General features: G+C 48.7%; 2 protein-coding genes across 5 annotated transcripts; one reads left to right on the top strand and one right to left on the bottom strand.

The window, feature by feature from the left end:
* Positions 1-236: 236 nt before the first annotated feature.
* On the bottom strand, positions 237-8,028 carry DMRTC2 (DMRT like family C2). 3 transcript variants are annotated; one of them, XM_005589424.4, is made up of 9 exons: positions 7,915-8,028; positions 5,114-5,341; positions 4,885-5,030; positions 3,913-3,989; positions 3,466-3,646; positions 3,185-3,311; positions 2,018-2,078; positions 1,690-1,864; positions 237-800 (listed from the first exon to the last, which is right to left on the bottom strand). In XM_005589424.4, the coding sequence occupies exons 2-9, from the start codon at positions 5,335-5,337 to the stop codon at positions 688-690; spliced, it is 1,104 nt and encodes a 367-aa protein (XP_005589481.1). In that variant the 5' UTR covers positions 5,338-5,341; positions 7,915-8,028; the 3' UTR covers positions 237-687. The 3 variants fall into 3 exon arrangements, with proteins under 3 accessions (XP_005589481.1, XP_045235469.1, XP_045235468.1); XM_045379534.2 differs by lacking the exon at positions 7,915-8,028 and having other exon boundaries at positions 5,114-5,525; XM_045379533.2 differs by lacking the exon at positions 7,915-8,028 and having other exon boundaries at positions 1,690-2,078; positions 5,114-5,525.
* Positions 8,029-8,331: 303 nt separating this feature from the next.
* LYPD4 (LY6/PLAUR domain containing 4) lies at positions 8,332-15,793 on the top strand. 2 transcript variants are annotated; one of them, XM_005589425.4, is made up of 5 exons: positions 8,332-9,395; positions 13,456-13,642; positions 13,837-13,980; positions 14,576-14,902; positions 15,522-15,793. In XM_005589425.4, exons 2-5 carry the CDS (start codon positions 13,576-13,578, stop codon positions 15,722-15,724), a joined length of 741 nt encoding a protein of 246 aa, XP_005589482.1. In that variant the 5' UTR covers positions 8,332-9,395; positions 13,456-13,575; the 3' UTR covers positions 15,725-15,793. The 2 variants fall into 2 exon arrangements, with proteins under 2 accessions (XP_005589482.1, XP_045235480.1); XM_045379545.2 differs by lacking the exon at positions 13,837-13,980 and adding an exon at positions 13,278-13,353 and having other exon boundaries at positions 9,059-9,395; positions 13,456-13,681.
* Positions 15,794-21,338: the final 5,545 nt, after the last annotated feature.

Below are 21,338 nucleotides of genomic sequence, written 5' to 3'. Positions count from 1 at the left end.
CTAGACAGCTGGAAACTGTCTATGCCTGGCACAGAACTAGAAATTAATCAGTGAATCCCCCGCTATTTCTTTACATCATTTTTTCTTATTTGGACAAAGAAAAAAATCCAAGTTTGTGTTTATCTATGGTAGCTATTGGATAACTGATTTTTCACTTTGAGAAGTGAATTGAACAAGTCCTTTCTGTCAGTCCGGATAGACTAGGTTAGGCTGTGGTAACAATCCCCAAATCTCAGTGGCTTAAAACAACAAAGGTTTATTTCTTGCTTACTCACACAAACCTAGACACAAAATGAAAACACTCTACTGTTTTCACATGCATGGAGACAGACATGAGTGCATAGGTACGTACAGAATCATGGAATCCTGGGATGTAAACTCATGCAAACACGTTTATAGATACTGGTCAGCCTAAATAGCACAACTCTCTCTTTATTGGGGATTTCAAGAGATCCCAGGACCCAAGAAGGGTAGAAGAATATCCACCGTCAGCCAAGGAAATACCCACACTACCAAAGGAACTGAAAACTAATGAAGCACCTGAAAGCTTAAACAAACAAACAAAAAAGCCCAAAGCTTGTACTACATTAAATTCCATGCATAAATCCCTAAGTAAAACACTAAATATACAGTGCCAGCAGGCTGTCACCTCCCTGCCACAGCAAGGCAGCCTCCATCTCCAGGTTTCTAGCTCAGGAGGGAGATGGACCCCAGACGGCCAATATGCAGAGCAACGGAGGGGGCTGGGCTGGGTCGAAGACAGGGGCCAACAGGCTGGAATCCTCTTCCTCCAGCAGGAGCTACAGGCAAGAAGGAACGGGCAGGATCAGGTCACATCCGTTTTTCCTCCTAGCAACCCCCTCTTTTTACCGAATCTAATCCAGGCCTCATCATTGTTCTCCTGGATGATTTCACAGACCTCCTTGCTAATTTTTCCACCTCTAGTCTTGCCTCCTCCAAACCCTTCATCAAAGCCATCTACTTGTCTTTCTAAAGCTCAGGGTCTCTGAGTTTGTCCTTGCTTAGTTCAGAAATGTTCCCTGGCTCCCCTTCATGTACAGTTGCTGGTCTAGACACCTAAGCCTGGCATGCCGGGTCTCCAATATCAGAAGCCTCTCCAGCCTCCTTTCCCTCTGTTCTGGCAGTTGCTCCAAGCCAGTTTGTCCGATTCACTATTTGGACAGGAGAATTCGCAGCTTTCCCTGTCTGTCCCCCTAGGTGTTTCTCACTCTTCAAGGTTCCTCCAGTCTTCTCCAGGTTTGTCACTGAGCCTTGTGAAGGCATCCAGGTTCCCCAACTAGAACGGAAGCTCCTTGAAGGCACTTATCAGACCTCCTCCCAGGCCAGACCCCACTCCAGACTTCAGCAGGCAGCCTGGGTCCAGAGACAGAGTGTTGGGTTCCCTACCACTGTCTTGCTATATGCCCTTAGGCAAGTCCCTGCCTTTCTCAGGGCCCCACTTTCCTTGATATCAAGAAATTTGCTGTCAAGTGCCAAACTGATAAAATTGATTCACTGAATAACTCTCAACTGCAATCCTAGGGGCCACGCTGAGGAGCTTGGGGTCCTGGGCCTGAAGACGTTCAACCTGCTGACCCCTTCATCTCCTTGGTTAGTCCCTGTGTACTTCAGTGACCTCCATTTCCCAGCCATCCCTATCCCATCCTCTCCTTTCATGGAACACATTACCTGGTGGGCCACAGGGGTGAAGCAGGGAGATCCAGGCAGGGTTAGGGGGCACAGAAGGGGTCACACGAGGAGCCTGGGATGAATCTTTCAGCCCCACGAGGGCTTCAGCTGCCTCTTGCTGCAGCTGCCGCTCTGAGGGGGCAGATGTCCGGGCCAGGCGAGAGGCTCCAGAGGCCTGCAAGGGAAAGGGAGACAAGCAGACTGGGAACCCCACCTTCTGCCTACCCTCTAAGTGTTCCTCAGCCCCTGCTTCCTTCAGTTTCCTGCTTTTCCCTTCCCCAGGCTCAACCTCCTCCCAGGACCCTAGATCCCACTTCTTTCCCAGGACCTGTGGCTGTAGCTGAAGAGGGTCTGGGGTGCCACAGGGCTGGAGTATCAGAGTTGAGTGTCTAGAAACAAGGATAGAAGATGCCAGGGTGATTAAACACATGAACAGACATGCACACATTGAAAGAGGGGCAGGATTTTGCCATGTTTTTATCTGGGAATCTGAGAGCCTGCTGGGCCATTAAGCTGTGTCTTGATTTATTTTGTTTTCAGTAAAGTAAAAATCCTTGCCAGCTTTTTCCTCCCAGGGCTACTGTGAGGATTATGGGAAATCACTGGTGTCTTTTTTTCTTTTTTTTTTTTTTTGAGACAAGGTCTTGCTCTGTCACCTAGGCTGGAGTGCAGTGGCGGTGTGATCATACCTCACCATAAGCTTGAATTCCTGGGCCTACACCATCTTCCCACCTCAGCCTCCTAAGTAGCTAGGAAAACAGGTGTGTACCACCATTCCTGGCTGTTTTAATTTTTTGGTAGAGACGAGGTCTCACTCAGGTGGTCTCAAACTCTTGGTGCGCCCCCATATCAGCAGGCAATCTTACCCCATCAAATCTGTCTAAGCAGATATAACAGCTACCATTAAAGGGTCTATTCCATACATTATTGCTAATTCTTTTGTTTGTTTGTTTTTTGAGATGGAGTCTTGCTCTGTCGCCCACCCTGGAGTGCAGGTGGCAATCTCAGCTCACTATAAGCTCCACCTCCCGGGTTCACGCTATTCTCCTGCCTCAGCCTCCCGAGCAGCTGGGACTACAGGCACCCGCCACCACGCCTGGCTAATTTTTTGTATTTTTAGTAGAGACAGGGTTTCATCGTGTTAGCCACGATGGTCTGGATCTCCTGACCTCGTGATCTGCCCACCTCAGCCTCCCAAAGTGCTGGGATTACAGGCTTGAGCCACCGAGCCCGGTCCATTACTGCTAATTCTTACAACAACCAGAGAGGTAAGTAATAGTGTCTCCAATTTACTGATAGAAAAACAGGCTCAGAGAGGTAAAGATAATTGTCCAAAGCATCACAGCTAGGAAATGGCAGTACTAGGAGAGCTCTGCCTTGCCTATTAGTCAGAAACCTTTTCATCTTTATTATCCACTGTGGTTGGACACCAGCACTGTGGTTGGACACAGCACAGGCTTAGGCTCATGATACACATCCTTCTCTCCCTACTCACGTGCGGGGTTGGCTAGGGGGCCCTTGGGGCTCTCCAGAAAGAGGAGCTGTCAGTACTGGGTGAGATCCTGGGCAGGTGGTGAAGGGCCCATGAGTGGGCAGCTGGAGGGAGGTGCCAGGGTCAAAGCCTAATGACAATAAAAGAATGCAGAGTGTATAGGGGTCACGGTCATAGTTTCTTTCCTCCCTCTCCCCGTGTGTGCTTTCTTCCTCTTCCCTCTCCAATATGTGGCAGATTGGCACTCAAATATCTGTTGAATGAATGTTGAATTATCATCTTACCAGGGAAGGGAGGCAGAGAGAGAGCAGGTTCTTGGTACAGCAAGCGGCACACCACTGGTGGTGGCATGGAGAGGCCTGGAGGCAGCCAGTGTCCAGGAACCCAAGGGCCAGGAGGCACCGGAGTCCAGGACAAGGGCAAGGCTTCCGGGGGACGGCTGAGCAGCAGAGGCCCACAGGAGTTCTGTAGGGGCAGAGGGCACATGCTGGAGTTGGGTACAAGGCTGAAGAAGGATTGAGTGTATTCTGGGATGCGGGCAGAACCCCAAAACTTTAGAGCTGGGAGGCCCTCATTTTCCCCTCATTTTGCCTAGAGAAGAGCAGTGATTTGACCAGATTACACAGCAAACCAGGGCTGGGGCTAGAACCCAGGTGTTGAGGGCACAAAAGAAAGGGTCTGGGTAGGAACTAGGGTGGGAGATACTTTCTCAGGCCCCAGCCTTTCCTTACCTTCCCAGGAGGTGTTGGTGCCAGCAGGACTGCCCCATGGGGGGTCTGAGGCTGGGGTGCTATGTTCTCCTTTCCAGCTGTGAAGGACCAGGGAGAGCTCTAATAAGCCCTTTCTCCTGACTCCTATCCTACCCCAACCCCAGACAGTTCTCATCTTCCCCATTTAGCCCTTTTTTTTTTTTTTGAGATGGAGTCTTGCTCTGTTGCCCAGGCTGGAGTGCAGTGGCGTGATCTTGGTTCACTACAACTTCCACCTCCCAGGTTCAACTGATTCTCCTGCTTCAGCCTTCTGAGCAGCTGGGACTACAGGCATGCGCCACCAAGCCCAGCTAAGTTTTGTATTTTTTTTTTTTTTTTTTTGAGACGGAGTCTCGCTCTGTGCCCAGACTGGAGTGCAGTGGCCGGATCTCAGCTCACTGCAAGCTCTGCCTCCCGGGTTTACGCCATTCTCCTGCCTCAGCCTCCCGAGTAGCTGGGATTACAGGCGCCCGCCACCTCGCCTGACTAGTTTTTTTTTTTTTTTGTATTTTTTAGTAGAGATGGGGTTTCACCGGGTTAGCCAGGATAGTCTCGATCTCCTGACCTCGTGATCCGCCCGTCTCGGCCTCCCAAAGTGCTGGGATTACAGGCTTGAGCCACCGCGCCCGGCCCAAGTTTTGTATTTTTAGTAGAGACGGGGTTTCACCATATTGGCCAGGATGGTCTCGATCTCTTGACCTCGTGGTCTGCTTGCCTTAGCCTCCCAAAGTGCTGGGATTACAGGCGTGAGCCACTGCGCCTGGCCTCTAGCCCATTTTTGACACACAGAACTTGCTGCAGAACTTCTCTCAACGCTGGGACAGCCGAGGCTGAGGGAGTAGAAACCCTTAGTTCAAGGTCGCACACCAATTCAGCAGCAGGGCTGGGCCTCTTTTCCCCACATCTGCCTCCTACACCCAAACCCCTGCCCCGTCGCTGGTCAGAGACACTCACAGGGGACCTGTGGTCGAGCGGTTCCCTTTCTGAAGTGGTTGGGAGCTTTGGGAGAGGCTTCCCCTCTCCTCATCAGGTGCTTCTTTAGCTGCGCCTCCTGCTGCCTACGCAAGGCCACCTGGGCAGCCATGACCCTGCGGCGCTCCCTAAAAGTGGGGAGTTGCGAGTCAAAGGTCAGCCACTCTTTGGAGGAGGCCCATCCTCCTCCCCTCCCAGACCTCATACTCACAGGATGAGGACACATTTGTGACACTCGCAAGCCTGGAAGAGGCAGAGGCGCTTGTGGCCCTTGAGGTGGGCGGTGACACCGTGGTTGCGGCAGCGGGCACAGGTTGGAGAGCGGCTGATGGCTCTCCTGGGGATGAGCTCTGTGCCCTGGGGGTCTCTGGTCTCATTCTGGGGGGCAGAGTCTGACGGGCAGTGGTAGCCAGCAGGCATGTCACTGGGTTCCATGGATCTAGGGGCAGGAGTGGAGGGTGAGCATAGCCAGGTGGGCCCGCCCCTAACAACCCTCCTGCCTTGGAGACTACACCTGCAGGTCTCCATTCTGCCCCTCTTTAGACCCCGCCCTGATCCTGGCTTCTTCCCTGGCTTTCTCCCCTCTTTACCCCATGACCTTTCTCAGGTATCTTCCTTCTTCAGAAACCCCTCTCCTCTTCCTCTTTTTTTTTTTTTTGAGATGGAGTCTCACTCTGTCTCCCAGGCTGGAGTGCCATGGCACCATCATCTTGGCTTGCTGCAACCTCCACTACCCAGGTTCAAGCAATTCTCCTGCCTCAGCCTCCTAAGTAGCTGGGATTACAGGCATGAGCCACCATGCCTGGCTATTTTTTTCTTTTTTTTGTATGTTTAGTAGAGATGGTGTTTCACCATGTCGGCCAGGCTGGTCTTGAATTCCTGGCCTCAAGTGATCTGCCTCTCGGCCTCCCAAAGTGCTGGAATTACAGCCACTGCGCTCTCCTCCCCCTTTTTTTTTTTTTTTTTTTTTTGAGACGGAGTCTCGCTCTGTCACCCAGGCTGGAGTGCAGTGGCCGGATCTCAGCTCACTGCAAGCTCCGTCTCCTGGGTTTACGCCATTCTCCTGCCTCAGCCTCCCGAGCAGCTGGGACTACAGGCGCCTGCCACCTCGCCCAGCTAGTTTTTTGTATTTTTTAGTAGAGATGGGGTTTCACCGGGTTAGCCAGGATGGTCTCGATCTCCTGACCTCGTGATCCGCCCACCTTGGCCTCCCAAAGTGCTGGGATTACAGACTTGAGCCACCGCGCCCGGCCTCCTCCCCCTTTTTTAAATTAAAAATTTTTTAGGCCGGGAGCAGTGGCTCAAGCCTGTAATCCCAGCACTTTGGGAGGCGGATCACGAGGTCAGGAGATCGAGATCATCCTGGTTAACACGGTGAAACCCCGTCTCTACTAAAAATACAAAAAATTAGCTGGGCGTGGCAGTGGGCGCCTGTAGTCCCAGCTACTTGGGAGGCTGAGGCAGGAGAATGGCATGAACCCGGGAGGCGGAGCTGGCAGTGAGCTGTGATCGTGCCACTGCACTCTAGCCTCAGTGACAGAGCAAGACTCCGTGTCAAAAAAAATTTATTTTAAAAAATTGTTTATTTTTATTTTCATAGAGACAAGGTCTCACTATGTTTCCCAGGCTGGTCTCGAACTCCTGGGCTCAAGCGATCCTCCTGCCTTGGCCTCACACAGTGCTAGGATCACAGGCATGAGCTGCCGTGCCTGGCCTTCTGTATTCTTTCAATTCAAACATTCTTTTCTTTCAGTCCAAACACCTTCCCACCCACACACACATCCCAGGTTCTGGCCTACTCATGTCCTCCCATACCGCTTCTGCGAGTACTACACCCCCTTTTCACAAGCACCCTGTTCCATCCCAACAGTGTTTCCTGGCATCCTCTTCAATAACACTCACCCCACTGTCATGCATTTATCCAATGCCTACCAGTAGTTTTATGCCCTTTTCAATTCTTAGTTCAATTTCAATTCTTAGTCTCATCTATGCCCTGCAAAGCAACTGCCTCCTTGCATTCCTTCTTGTACCCCTTTAAATCAGAACCCTCTCTTACACTCCCAATAATTACGTTCTTCTCATGGATTCCCTGCTCCACTTTTTTTTTTTTTTTATTGACAGGGTCTCGCTCTGTTGCCCAGGCTGGAGCGCAGTGGCCCGATCATGGCTCACTGCAGCCTGCACCTCCTGAGCTCAAGCAATCCTCCCGCCGCAGCCTCCCGAGTAGCTGGGACCACAGGCTGGAGCCACTGCGCTCGGCTTCCCTGTCCCACTTTCTTTTTTTTTTGTTTTGAGATGGAGTCTTGCTCTGTAGCCCAGGCTGGAGTGCAGTGGTGTGATCCCGGCTCACTGCAACCTCCACCTCCTGGGTTCAAGCAGTTCTCCTGCCTCAGCCTCCCAAGTATCTGGGATTACAGGCCTGGGCCACCATGCCCATCTAATTTTTGTATTTTTAGTAGAGACAGGTTTCACCATGTTGGCCAGGCTGATCTTGAATTCCTGACCTCAAGTGACCTGCCTGCTTCGGCCTCCCAAAGTGTTGGGATTACAGGCGTGAGCCACCACACCCGCCACCTGCCCCACTTTCAAGTTATTTTCCTTCATTCCTTCATTCATTCCACAAATGGTTACTGAGCCCCTGTCATGTGCTAGGCCCTGATCTGGGCCAAAAACCTTCTCCTCGGGGAACTAATGTCTCTCTTGCGCCCACACATTATTCAGGTTTTCGCGTAAACCCGTGCAGTTGCTGTGTCCAGCACTTCCTGCTTCTGTGCCCACTCCTAACAATTAATTTCATGCATTCCCCCCTCCCCCCTTCCTGTGCCCCAGGGAATGAGTGGAGCACGGGGAACGCGCCAAGGGGCCCGCGAGGCGGGGAAGGGGAGAGGGGGCGCGAGGGCGGGAGGGGCGCGAGGGGGAGGCGAGGGGATGTCTGGGGTAGGGAGTCCAGCTAAGAGGGAGGAGGACGGAAAGGCAGGAGGGGCCGTGTTCGTGCAGCTGGTTCACGGTTACCACAGCCTCCAATGGAGTCAGATTCAGTCAAGAAGACGCCAAGGACACTGCGAGAAAGTGGCCAGAGGAACGGCCAAGCTCGCGCTGCTTTTCTTGCCCTGTCTCACAAGGACCAATGAACTTCAAGCATCGCCTCTGTCCGCCCAGGCAGACGACCAATGCGGTTTGAGATCCTGAACTTATGTCCCGCCCCTTCCCTTCTGCCAGCTTCTTGGCGCGCAAGACTATCAGTCCTGCCAATAGCGCTTCGAGTTGAGCCTCGCACCACCCCTGCCCCTCCCTCCGCGCGTCATGCCTGGCCAGACTGTCTTTCCTCTTTCAAGGCAGGTGGCCAATGGGGCGTCGAGTACCCCCTCTTGGACCGAGGCTGGCCCCGCCCCCCAGGAACGGCCCGCCTGGCCCCGCCCCCGGGGCGTTGACTAAGCCCGGTCTGCCCAGTAGCCTCGCTTCTGGCCTTCGCTTGCCTTCTACCTAAACTTCGCGAGTGGCTTGTTTTTGCTGCGTGGACGCCCGCGTTTTCTATTATTTCTCTTCCGGTGCCCCACAACTCCTGAGCTACCCTTCTTTTATGCGTTCTCTCCCAGCCCTGTGATTTCCCTGCTTGCTTAGCGGGCCCTCCTTCCTCAGATTGCACTCCTTTCCTTGTGTCTCCCAAGCTGCCTTTGTGTCGGTTGTGATTTTCCTAATCTCTGATTTTCCCTTTCTCTCGGACCTATTTTCTGCCGTGCTTCATTCCCTGATAGCCTGGCCCCTTCCCTGCTTCCTTCGCTAGGGACGCCTCTAGTTTTTCTGAATTTCCGGCTAGCTCCACCCTCCGCGTTCATCTTCCTCAAGAGTTCACCCCTCTGGGGGCTCCTCTGTGTAATCGTCGCCTTCTCTGGGTATCTATGTGAGCTCCGCCTCACGCCATCCCGCCATCTTCTCTGCCTTGGCCCCTTTTCTCTGTGCAGCCCGCTGTGTCCCTTTTCCCCCCCTCTGAGATCGACTCCTCTTCTCCCTGAGAACCCCGCCTTTGTGCCCCACTCCTCATTTTCCTACGCCTCCCTCTCTCTGCTGGTCCTCTGTTTCCCTGCAAGGTTCCATTCCATCAATTTGTCTTTTGTAGGGGTGGCATCCCTTCTTGACTACTGCTCCATCCTTTTTTTTTTTTTTTTTTTTTTTGCTTGAGAATTTCATTTCAGTCTTTTCTGGTTGCGTCTCCACTTGTACTCAGCTCGTTGAGTCCAGTTGTTCTGCATCTCAGGCTGGCGTGTGCCATCTTCTCTGATTGGCCTAGTCCCCGCCGCCCTAAGATCCTTTGTCAGCCTTCGTTTCTCTTACCTGTGTCCCAGCTTTTCTGTGGGTCTTAGCACCTTTCTTGGCCACAGATTTATGGGTTACAGAGCATGTGTGTCTGAGGCACTGCAGACAGAAAAGGGTGGCCGACGTGACCTCTAGCTGGACTGCTGGGCAGGGGAGCTGTCCTAGATAAAATTGGAAAGGTTGGGTGGCGCTGATCTGGGGTGGGGTGGCGTCGGGGGAGGCTTAAAGGCCAGCTAAAGAGGATGAACTTGATCCTTTAGGTAGTGGAGAGAGAGTGAGAGGAAGTGGGTGTGGGAGGGAGGGATGGTGGTGGAGGAACAGGGTAACTAACAATTATAAAGAGCTTAGCATTTGCCTAACACTTACGATAATAATTTTATTGATCTTCACAATGACCCTATGAGATGTATTATACTCCATTTTATAAACAAGGTAGTAGGCTCTGAGTTCAACAAATTGGACAGCTAGTAAGGGAAGGGGTAAAGATTCCAACCTGGGTCTCTGAGGCCAAGGTGTATGATCGTTGTACCCCTCCTACGCTGTTATTTTCCACCAATTCCCCACTTTCATTCCCTAACCTTCTTATAGGCAGTTCTCATTCTGAAGTGGTTAATAATATGTATCTTTTGGTTTATGTGTGTGTTCTCCCAGGATGCGTGTAGTGTTTTTTTTTTTTTTTTTTTTTAAAGAGATGGGGTTTTCCCATATTGGCCAGTCTGGCCCCAAACTCCTGGCCTGAAGCGAACTGCCTGCCTCGGCCTCCCAAAGTGCTGGGATCACAGGCATGAACCACCACACCCAACCTGTGTTTGAGTTTTTAATTTATGCAAGTGATACTGTGTTATCTACTATTTAAAATAATCAACATTCTGCTTTTACAATCTATCCATGTATACACTCTGTCATTCTGTCATCATGCGTACATTTTTTTTTTTTTTTTTTTTGAGACGGAGTCTCGCTCTGTCGCCCAGGCTTGAGTGCAGTGGCCGGATCTCAGCTCACTGCAAGCTCCGCCTCCTGGGTTTACGCCATTCTCCTGCCTCAGCGTCCCGAGTAGCTGGGACTACAGGCGCCCGCCACCTCGCCCGGCTAGTTTTTTGTATATTTTTAGTAGAGACGGGGTTTCACCGGGTCAGCCAGGATGGTCTCGATCTCCTGACTTGGTGATCCGCCCATCTCGGCCTCCTTACTGCCCAGGCTGGGGTGTGATGGTGTGATCTTGGCTCACTGCACCCTCCACCTCCCGGGTTCAAGTGATTCTCCTGCTGCCACAGCCTCTTGAGTAGCTGGGATTACAGGCTCCCACCACCACACTCGACTAATTTTTGTATTTTTAGTAGAGTCGGGGTTTTGCCATGTTGACCAGGCTGGTCTTGAACTCCTGACCTCAAGTGATCGGCCCGCCTCAGCCTCCCAAAGTGCTGGGATTACAGGCGTGAGCCACTGCGCCCTGCCTCACATCCTATGTACGTCTAATCAACTGCTTCCAACTCCTGTGTGATATTCCATAGTGTACATCCCCAGCATGTTTTGCATTCACTTGGTCTCAGAGAGGGAAGCTCCCATTGTCTCAACCTACCATCACCACAATAATGCTGCATTCACTGGGCACGGGAGCTCATGCCTGTAATCCCAGCACTTTGGGAGGCCTAGGTGAGTAGATTGCTTGAGCCCAGGAGTTTGATAACAGCTGGGGCAACTTGGAAAAACCCCATCTCTACAAAGCTAGGTGTGTTGGCGCAGACCTGTAGTCCCAGCTATTTGGGTGGCTGATGTGAGAGGATTGCTTGAGCCTGGCAGGTGGGGGCTGCAGTGAGCACAACTGCTCTCCAGCTTGGGCAACAGAGTGAGACCCTGTCTCAGAAAAAAGAAAATTCTGCATTATTGTGCATGTTCCTTTGTAGATGAAGGTGGAAATTTTTGTAATACCTATGTAGGGCATACTAGAAATGGGTATTCATAAACCCAATTTGATCATGTAGTGTCAGACCCCTGCAATGCTGCTTTGGGCCCGAGATCCTGGTCAGAACTCTAAGCTCCTGTGTTTCTCAGAGTCCAGAAATAGTGTCTTATTCCCCAAACCTCCACATAATCCCATGAGCAGCAGGGGCCAAGGATTGCTTTATCCCCACATTCCTGCCAACACTTGTCTTTTCCCAGCTTTCTGATCCTTAGCAGTATGATAGATGTACAACTTGATAGATTGCATTTCTCTGGTTATTGTTGGGTTTGTGCATTTCTTCACTGTTTTTGTTTGTTTGCTTGTTTTTTTTTTTTTTTTTTTTTTGAGACAGGGCCTTGTTCCGTTGCCTGGGCTGGAGTGCAGTGGCATGATCTCGGCTCACTGCAACCTCCAGCTTCCGGGTTCAAGCGATCCTCCCGCCTCAGCCTCCGTAGTAGCTGGGACTACAGGCATGCGCCACCATGCCTGGCTAATTTTTGTATTTTTAGTAGAGACAGTGTTTCACCTTGTTGGCCAGGCTGGTCTCGAACTTCTGACCTTGTGTTCTGAGGCTAAAGCGATCCTTCAACATTAGCCTCCTGAGTAGCTGGGACTACAGGTACCTCCATGCTTGGCTAATTTTTAAACTTTTTTTTTTTGTATAGACAGGGTGTTGCCCAGGCTGGTCTCAAACTACTGACCTTGAGCAATCCTTCTGGCTCAGCCTCCCAAAGCACTGGAATTACCGGCATGAGCCACTGTGTTGCCCAGGCTGGTCTTGAACTCCTGACCTCAAGGGATCCTCCTGGCTCAGCCTCCCAAAGCACTGGGATTAGAGGCATGAGCCACTGTGCCGGCCTGCATCATCTCCCTTGATCAGATTTGCCAGGGAACTAACTCAATCTTTTCATAAAATGGATCTTTTTTGTAATGATGTTTATTGTTGTTTACTATTTCATTGATTTCTGCTATCATCTTTATTTCCATTTTTTATTGGGTAGGAGAGATTTGTTTTGTTGCTCCTTATACAATTTCTCGAACTAATTCGTGAACATATTTATTTTTTAATGCTTCGTATTTCCTGATACATGTATTTAAAAGTATAAATTTACTCCTAAATACTGCATTAGCTGTGTCTCAAATTTCGATGTATATATTTTAAAAACCCTTTAATTTTGAAATGATTATTGGTTTACAGGAAGTTGCAAAAGTGGTACATAGAGTCCCTTGAATCCTTCCTCCAGCTTCCCTATAGGGGCATCTTATATAACCATAGTATACAAGCAGGAAATTGACATTTGTACAATACTGTTTGTATAATCTCTACTCACTGCAACCTCCATCCCCGGGGCTTGAGTCGTCCTCCCACCTCAGCCTCCCAAGTGGCTGGGACCACAGGTGCATGCCACCACGCCTGGCCAATTTTTGTATATTTTGTAGAGATGGCGTTTTGTCGTGATGCCTGGGCTGGTGTACAGTACTCTTTAACTAGACTTCAGACCTTATTTAGTTTTCAGCAGATTTTACATGCACTTATGTGTGTGTGTGTGTGTGTGTGTGTCTGTGTCTATGTCTGTGTGTGAATGTGTGTGTTGTGTAGTATGTTTATTATTATTAAGTTCTAAATACTTTTTTTAAAAAATGGAGTCCCTGTCTGTTGCCCAGGCTGGAGTGCAGTGGCGCGATCTTGGTTCACTGCAACCCCCGCCTCCTAGGTTCAAGCGATTCTCGTGCTTCAGCCTCCTGAGTAGCTGGCACTATAGGCTCGTGCCACCACCCCTGGCTAATTTATATTTTTTAGTAGAGACAGGGTTTTACCATGTTGGCAGGCTGGTCTTGGACTCCTGACCTCAGGTGATCCGCCTGCCTCAGCCTCCCAAAGTGACGGGATTACAGGCGTGAGCCACCACTCCTGACCTCAGTTCTAAATACTTTTAAATTTCCATATTGAACCAAGGGTTATTTAGTGGTATGTTAACTTACACACACACACACACACACCCCCACCCACCCACCCACACACACACACGAGTTTGAAGCATCTATTTGTTGCTCTGATCTCATTGCCTCTGGCTGGAGAACAGCCTGCATTATCAATAAGCCAGGATTCTCTGCTCAGCACCTTGTCCAATGGGAGGACGTAAGTGGGAGAGTGAGAGTCCTGCTTTGAGAAGCTAACATGGTGGGTGGTTCAGGTTAGACTGGAGGGCAGATAGTGGAGATGGGAAGACCTGTGATCCAGAAGGTCTGAGGGAGCCGATGTCCCAGAAGCTGACGCAATCAACTTTCTGCTCCAGAAACAGTGACCCAGAGACAGGTGGACAAAGAATTTGGGGACTGACAGGAACTGAGCTTGGGATCCAGACTGAAACTGATTTCAGACTGACCTCTAGCACCCAGGACCCAGACACAGGACCATGGGACCCCAGCATTTGAGACTTGTGCAGCTGTTCTGCCTTCTGGGGGCCATCTCCACTCTGCCTCGTATGTCCTGTGGGGCTGGATGCTATAAGACCCAGAAAGGTGGGAGGCTGGATTCATGTCACTGGTGGAAGGAGGGCTGGGTATCTAGGTTTCGCTGGGGACAGGACCTATGGGGACTGAACTCTTGGTTGGCAGTTCAAGGGCTCAGAAGGTGATGTGAGGGGCCAATGATTGGGAGAGCATTCTCTTTTTAGGGGTTGGAGCTCTTTTGTGCTATGAAGCAACAGCCTCAAGATTCAGAGCTGTTGCTTTCCATAACTGGAAGTGGCTTCTGATGAGGAACATGGTGTGTAAGCTGCAAGAGGGCTGCGAGGAGACGCTAGTGTTCATTGAGACAGGTGAAGCAGGTTAAGTTTGATCCATTTCCTTTTGCTTGCTCTTCTGACCCCCAGCTCTGCTCCCAGCACCCAGGGACTCTAGACTGGAATTCCGCATAGTTACTAAATATATAAACAATTTTTTTTTTTGAGATGGGGAGTCTTACTATGTTGCCCAGGCTGGTCTCAAACTCCTGAGCTCAAGTGATCTGCCCACCTTGGCCTCCCAAAGTGTCAGGATTACAGGCATGAGCCACTGTGCCTGGCCATTATTTATGTTCTGGATAATGTCAGACACTGGCAGGAGAGGAGCACAGCTCCACTGGTTGTGGTGTGGGCTGGATAAGTGGGTAGAATGGAGGTGGACAGATCCTTGGAGGAGGGCACAAGGGAGAGAGGAGTGGGGGCGGGGGTTGTCCTGCACAGGAAGAATGAGGAGATCAAGATGGAGACCCCAGCATCTGAGCCCTGTGCAGCTGCACTGAGTGGACACGGGTTGGGGAGGGAGGCAAAGATTGTGACAGGCAGGGTGGGTGCAGAAAGAGCTAGGGGGAGGGAGGACTCTGGATGAGGCCAGTGACACTGATCCGAGCTCTCTCAATCCTCTGCTCCTCAGGGACTGCAAGGGGAGTTGTGGGCTTTAAAGGCTGCAGCTCATCTTCATCTTACCCCGCGCAAATCTCCTACCTTGTCTCCCCACCGGGAGTGTCCATTGCCTCCTACAGTCGCGTCTGCCGGTCTTATCTCTGCAACAACCTCACCAGTTTGGAGCCTTTTGTGAAACTCAAGGCCAGCGCTCCTAAGTCTATCATATCTGCTTCCCGTAGCTGCCCGACCTGTGTGGGCGAGCACACGAGGGATTGCCTCCCAAATTTTGTCACCACTGATTCTTGCCCCTTGGCTGCCTCTACGTGTTACAGTTCCACCTTAAAACTTCAGGCAGGTGAGAAGAAAGGAATTTTATTTATCAAATGCCTACTCTGCCAGGTGTTGTCCAGCAGCTTCACATCTCAGAGAGGCTGGTGGGATCCGGAGATGGGATTGGGGTTGCAAGGGACAGGGCGCATGAATTCCAAGGAAGAAGGGGAAGGTGCCTGGTGCCTAAGTCTCTGATGGGAGAGCAGGTGTTCTGGTTTGTGAGGGGCCTCTGGGAAGAAGGCAAGGGTCTTTATTTATTTATTTATTTATTTATTTATTTATTTATTTATTTATTTTGAGATGGAGTCTTGCTCTGTTGCTCAGGCTGGAGTGCAGTGGTCCGATCTCGGCTCACTGCAACCTCTGCCTCCTAGGTTCAAGTGATTCTCATACCCCAGCCTCCTAAGTAGCTGAGATTATAGGCATGTGCCACCATGCCTGGCTAATTTTTGTATTTTTAAGGGAGATGGGGTTTTGCCATGTTGGCCAGGCTAGTCTGGACCTCCTGGCCTCAAGTCCTCTAGTGATCCACCTGCCTCGGCCTCCCAAAGTGCTGGGATTACGGGGTGAGCCACTGCGCCTGGCTAAAGGCAGGGCTCTTGAGTCTTGAAAGTGTTCCTGACTTCTCCCTGTCTTCCTTACAGGGTTTCTCAATACCACCTTTCTCCTCATGGGCTGTGCTCGTGAACATAACCAGCTTTTAGCGGATTTTCATCATATTGGGAGCATCAAAGTGACCGAGGTCCTCAACATCTTAGAAAAGTCTCAGATTGTTGGTGCAGCATCCTCCAGGCAAGGTCCTGCTTGGGGTGTCCTCTTAGGCCTCCTGTTTGCCTTCAGGGACTGACCATCTAGCTGCACCCGACAAGCACCCAGACTCTTTCACATAACAAATAAAATAGCAGAGTTCCCTTTCTGCGTTGTCCTGTGGTCCATGAGAGTGCAGAGGTGAGGAAGGTGTGAGGAAGGCCAAGCATGTCCAGGGAGGTGGGGACCCAGGAAGAGGAGCCTGGCAAAGTGACAGTGTCCTGCCCAGCAGCTAGGGGAGCTGAAATATTCCTTTTCTCCTTCCCCTTCCTCTGGAGGCTTGAGCTCCAGTCTGGGTTCAGCTACTGATCAGGGTCTGATTTCCGAGACCCTGGCCAAATCTCTCCCTTTTTATGGGCCTCAGTTTCCTCCTCTTTAAAAGAAAGGGTCTTATGAGTTAGAGAAGAGTCTCCTCAGGCCAATTCTTTTTTTTTTTTTTTTTTCCTTTTTTTGAGGTGGGGGTCTGTCTCACTATGTTGCCTGGTCCGGTCTCGAATCTTTGGCCTCAAGTGATCCTCCTGCCTCAGCCTCCCCAGTAGCTGGGATTTCACATGGGAGCTACTGTGTTTGGCCACCAGGGTGATTATTATCTGGAATTACTTATTGAGTAGCTACTCTGTATGCCAGACACTGTGCTAGTATCTGTGCTAGTGTTTTACATACAGGATATCATTTAATCCTCACAAGACCTCAGTGAGGCAGCTTTTATCTCTATTTTGCAAAGAAGAAACTGGCTCTAGGAGGTGAAACCTGCTCAAAGTAGCATCTCCCTTACCTCCCCTGCAGATCTGCAGATTTCTGTCCCTGCTGAGGGAATTTCGTTGAGAGATTGGAGAACTGAGATTATTTTATCTGCTCAGTAGTTTTTTTTTTTTTTTTTGGTAAGTTGGGAAATATGGAAGAGAGAAGAAAGAGCAGGGCTAGCGTGGTGGTTTTTCACCCGGAGTTCAGGTTCTGGGCTCCTAGGAAAGGAGAACAGTGTGATTCTTGTCTCTGGCCGTAAGGGGGCAGCAGATACACTCACCCCGCAACTTCATGCCTTTTAATGAGTGTGTGAGTGTGTGTGTGTGTGTGTGAGTTTGTGTGTTTAGGGGTGGGAAGTAGGGAATGGAGAGTCTCTGTGTCAGGCCATTTATGTGCGGAAACTCAGTTTATTTCTCTCTACTATCTTGTGAGGTTTAAAGGCGGTGACTTAGGGTACCTTTACCGTGGGTTAGGCATTTTCTGTGCATTACCTCATTCATCCTTACTACAACCTTATTAAATAGATGTCGTCGCTTCTGTGTTTGCATTTTACAGGCGAGGACACAGGCTTAACTCCTCAAGGCCACGAAGCCCACCTTTGTTAGTGGCTTGAGCAAGTGGGGTCTGAAGCACAGGTGGCCTGCACCTGGCCTCAGAAGTGGAACTGGCATGAGGTTTTGGTTACCATGGACCTCCATGACCCCCATGACCAATCTAGGTTCTGGAAGGGGTGATTAGGAAGCCAGAATAGTCACAGCAAGTGGGACAGGGCTGGGTGGAGACCAGTGAGCCTGTGACAAGAGGCCTTAGGTCACAGAGGGAGGTTTTAGTAGATGAGTTTTATCAGCAGGCTTCGCCCACCTCTTCCTAACATCTGACCAACTGGCCTGTTAGTTTTAGAAGGCTGAGCTGAGGCCTGGGTGGGCCGAGGTATACTTTCACAGATTGTCTTCAACCCACTAGCCAAGGTGGTTGAAGACATCAATGACCTTCAAAGGGAATTGACAAGTCAAAGGAAATGGTGTCCTAGGTGTCCCAAATGGATGGCTTAATCCTGATACCAGGGACAGGACATATTAACTACATACAAAGGGTTATATGTAACAAAAATATTGGATATAGAGTGTGATTTAACAAACCCCAAGGACTCATCACCTAGTCCAAGAAATGGAGCATCAGGAGTAACTTGCTTTTTACCTGTGTTCTTTTCCCCATCCACTCCTTTGCCTCCTCCCACAAGGAGGCAATATTTTATTTAGTTTGACTTGGATTGGATTTTCATATACTTTGATCATGTATGTATTGTACATTTAAATAATAAATATTGTTTAGATTTGCCTGGCTTTGAGTTCTGTAAAAATGGTATCATAGGTAGTTTTCTGGAACTTGCTTTTTATTTTTATTATTGTTATTTTTTGAGACAGGGTCTTGCTATATCACCCAGGCTGGAACTTAGTGGCAGGATCATGGCTCACTGCAGCCTTGACCTCTCAGGTTCAAGTGATCCTCTCACTTCAGCCTCCCGAGTAGCTGGGACTACATGCATGTGCCACCACACTCTACTAATTTTTTAAATTTTTAGTAGAGACAAGGTCTTGCTATGTTGTCCAGGCTTGGAACTTGCTTTTAAACAACTCATCATTAAGTTTCTAACATTCACCCATGTTCTCGTGTGGGACTTTGTTCTTCCATTTCACTGTTGTATTACATCCTACTGTGCTATTGTATCACAATTGATCTATTCTTTGTCAATTGTGTGTGGATTTCTTCCCCAGTTTTTGGATACCCTGGCTATTGCTGCTATGAATATTCTTATGCATGTCCTCTTGTACATGTCTTGTACATATGTGTAAGAGATTCTCATAGGTATACACCCAGGAGTACAATTGCTTGCTGTAGAGTTTGTTCAACTTTGGGAGTAAATGCCAAATTGTTTTCCAAAATGGTTGTAAAAGTTATACATTACTGGTGAAAGAGTAAAGAATTTTTGTTGATATACATGCCCTTCAACTTTTCACACTTAAACATTTTTGCCACTCTGTTGGGTATGAAATGATATCTCACTATGGTCTGAATTTGTATTTCCCTGGTTACTAAGTAGATTGAGCTTCTTTTCATGTATGCATTGACTGTGCTGCTTTTGTAAAATGCCACTTTGGCAGGGGCTCTTATTATGCTATAGGGTTGTTTATCTTTTTCTTCTTGATATGTAGGCTTTCTTTTATATTTTATATATTATATACTAACTCTTTGTTAGATTATTTGTCTTCATTCCTTGTGGGTTTTTTTTTTTTTTTTTTTTTTGAGGCAGAGTTTCCCTCTTGTTGCCCAGGCTGGAGTGCAATGGCAAGGTCTCGGCTCACTGCAACCTCCGCCTCCTGGGTTCAAGCGATTCTCCTGCGTCAGCCTCCCGAGTAGCTGGGATTAACAGGCATGTGCCACCACGCCTGGTGAATTTTGTATTTTTAGTAGAGATGGGGTTTCTCCATGTTGGTCAGGCTGTTCTCTAACTCCTGACCTCAGGTGATCCGCCCACCTAGGCCTCCCAAAGTGCTGGGATTACAGGCATGAGCCACTGCGCCTGGCCTGTCTCTCAATTTTTTAAGGTCTTTAATATTTTTCAATAAAGTTAAAAAGTTTTCTGTATTAGGATTTGGCACAACTTGTGTTACATTTAGTCTAAAATAATCTGTAGTATTCATTGTTATTATAATGATGTCTCTTAAAAGTTGTATTTTCTATTTGTTTCTAACTTACAGACTTGCAATTTTTTTTTTTTTTTTGAGAGTCTCACTCTGTCACCTAGGCTGGAGTGCAGTGGCATGATCTCGGCTCACTGCAACCTCTGCTTCCCAGGTTCAAGCAATTCTCGTGCCTCAGCCTTCCTAGTAGCTGGACTACAGGCATGAGCCACCATGCCTGGCTAATTTTTTGTATTTTAGTAGAGATGGGGTTTTACCATGTTGACTAGGCTGGTCTCGAACTCCTGAGCTCAGGTAATCCACGCACTTTGGCTTCCCAGAATGCTAGGATTACAGGCGTAAGCCACCATGCCTGGTCACAATTGATTTTTGTACAGTATATTGATCTTAAAGCCAGACATCTTTCTAGACTGTTTTATGACTTCTAATAGTTTGTTTGTAGGCTTTATTGGGGTTTTCTGGGCAGATAATAATAACCGGTTAATAACAACAGCTGGCCTGGGGTGGTGGCTTACACCTGTAGAAAAATAAAAATTAGCTCAGTGTGGTGGTGTGTGCCTGTACTCCCAGCTATTTGGAAGGCTGAGGTGAGAGGAGCTATGATCATGCCAGTGCATTCCAGCATGGGTGACAGAGCAAGGACCTGTTTCTAAAAATTAAAAAAAAAGTACTGACAGCTGATCTGTGTTGGCTGGGCCATCTCGGTACAATATTGACAATGCTGGGCATCCTTGGATTATTCTTTTTTCAAAAAATATATTTTGTAGAGCTGGTATCTTGCTATGTTGCCCAGGCTGGTCTTGAACTCTTGTTCTCAAGTGATTCTCCTGCCTTGGCCTCCCAAAGTACTGAGATTACAGGTGCCTGGCCCGCCCCTTGAATTATTTTATTTTATTTTATTTATTTATTTGTTTATTTTTTTTTTAGACAGAGTCTCTCTGTTGCCCAGGCTGGAGTGCAATGGTGTGATCTCAGCTCACTGCAACCTCTGCTTTCTGGGTTCAAGCAATTCCCATGCCTCAGCCTCCTAAGTACCTGGGACTACAGGCACCTGCCACCACACCTGGCTAATTTCTGTTTATTTATTTATTTATTTATTTATTTGAGATGGAGTCTTACTCTGTGGCCCAGGCTGGAGCGCAGTGGCACAATCTTGGCTCACTGCAGCCTCTGCCTCCTGGGTTCCAACAATTCTTGTGTCTCAGTCTCCCGAGTAGCTGGGATTACAGGTGTGTGCCACCAAGCCTGGCTGATTTTTGTCTTTTTAGTAGAGACGGGGTTTCACCATGTTGGCTGGGCTGGTCTCGAACTCCTGACCTCAAGTGATCTGCCCACCTTGGCCTCCCAAAGTGCTGGGATAACATGCATGAGCCATCACACCCGGCCTTAATTTTTGCATTTTTAGTAGTGATGATGTTTCGCCATGTTGGCCAGGCATGTCTTGAACTTCTGACCTTAAGTGATCCACTCACCTCAGCCTCCCAAAGTGTTGGGATTACAGGCATGAACCATTGTGCTTGGCCCTCTTGGATTATCCTTGATTTTCCGTGGAATGTTGCCATTTTCCTATTAACAATGATTTTTTTTGGTGTTTTTTTTTTTTTGCTCTCTTTTTTGGGGGTTGGGGAGTAGGTGTGCTTTAGCGGAGTAAGGAAGTTCTCTTCTATCCTAGTATAATATTTTTAAGAAATGGACGGCAAAAGTTATTTGTTGTTTTTGGATTTTTTTTTTTTGTAGAGACAGAGTCTTGCTATGTTGCCCAGGCTGGTCTCAAACTTTTGGCCTCAAGCAGTCCTCCTGCCTCAGACTCCCCAAATGCTGGAATTATAGTCATTAGGCCCCACGCCCAGCTCAGGAAATATTACATGATTTTTCTGCGTGTATTGAGATAGTCACGAGTTTTCCCTTCATTCTCTTAATATGGCAAGTAATATGTACTTTACTTAAAAATGGATACATTATATATAGAAAAGTGCATAAATTATAAATGTATTGTTGGATGCCTTTTCAAAAATTGAACACACCCATGTAAATAGTAGCTAGATCAGGAAACAAAACCTTCCTAGCACCCTAGAAGCTCCCTCATGCCTCCTTCCACTTATAGATTTCTTTTTTTTTTTAAAAAAAGACATTTATTCAGCATCAAAATCAGACTATTACATTTAGCAATCAACAGCATGGATGCAAAAAAAAAAAAAATTGACATTA

The sequence above is a fragment of the Macaca fascicularis genome, chromosome 19 (genome assembly GCF_037993035.2).
Source record: "Macaca fascicularis isolate 582-1 chromosome 19, T2T-MFA8v1.1".
NCBI classification, from domain to species: Eukaryota; Metazoa; Chordata; class Mammalia; order Primates; family Cercopithecidae; genus Macaca; species Macaca fascicularis.
The sequence above is the reverse complement of the archived record's forward strand: the minus strand, read 5'-3'. Positions and strand labels throughout refer to the sequence as shown.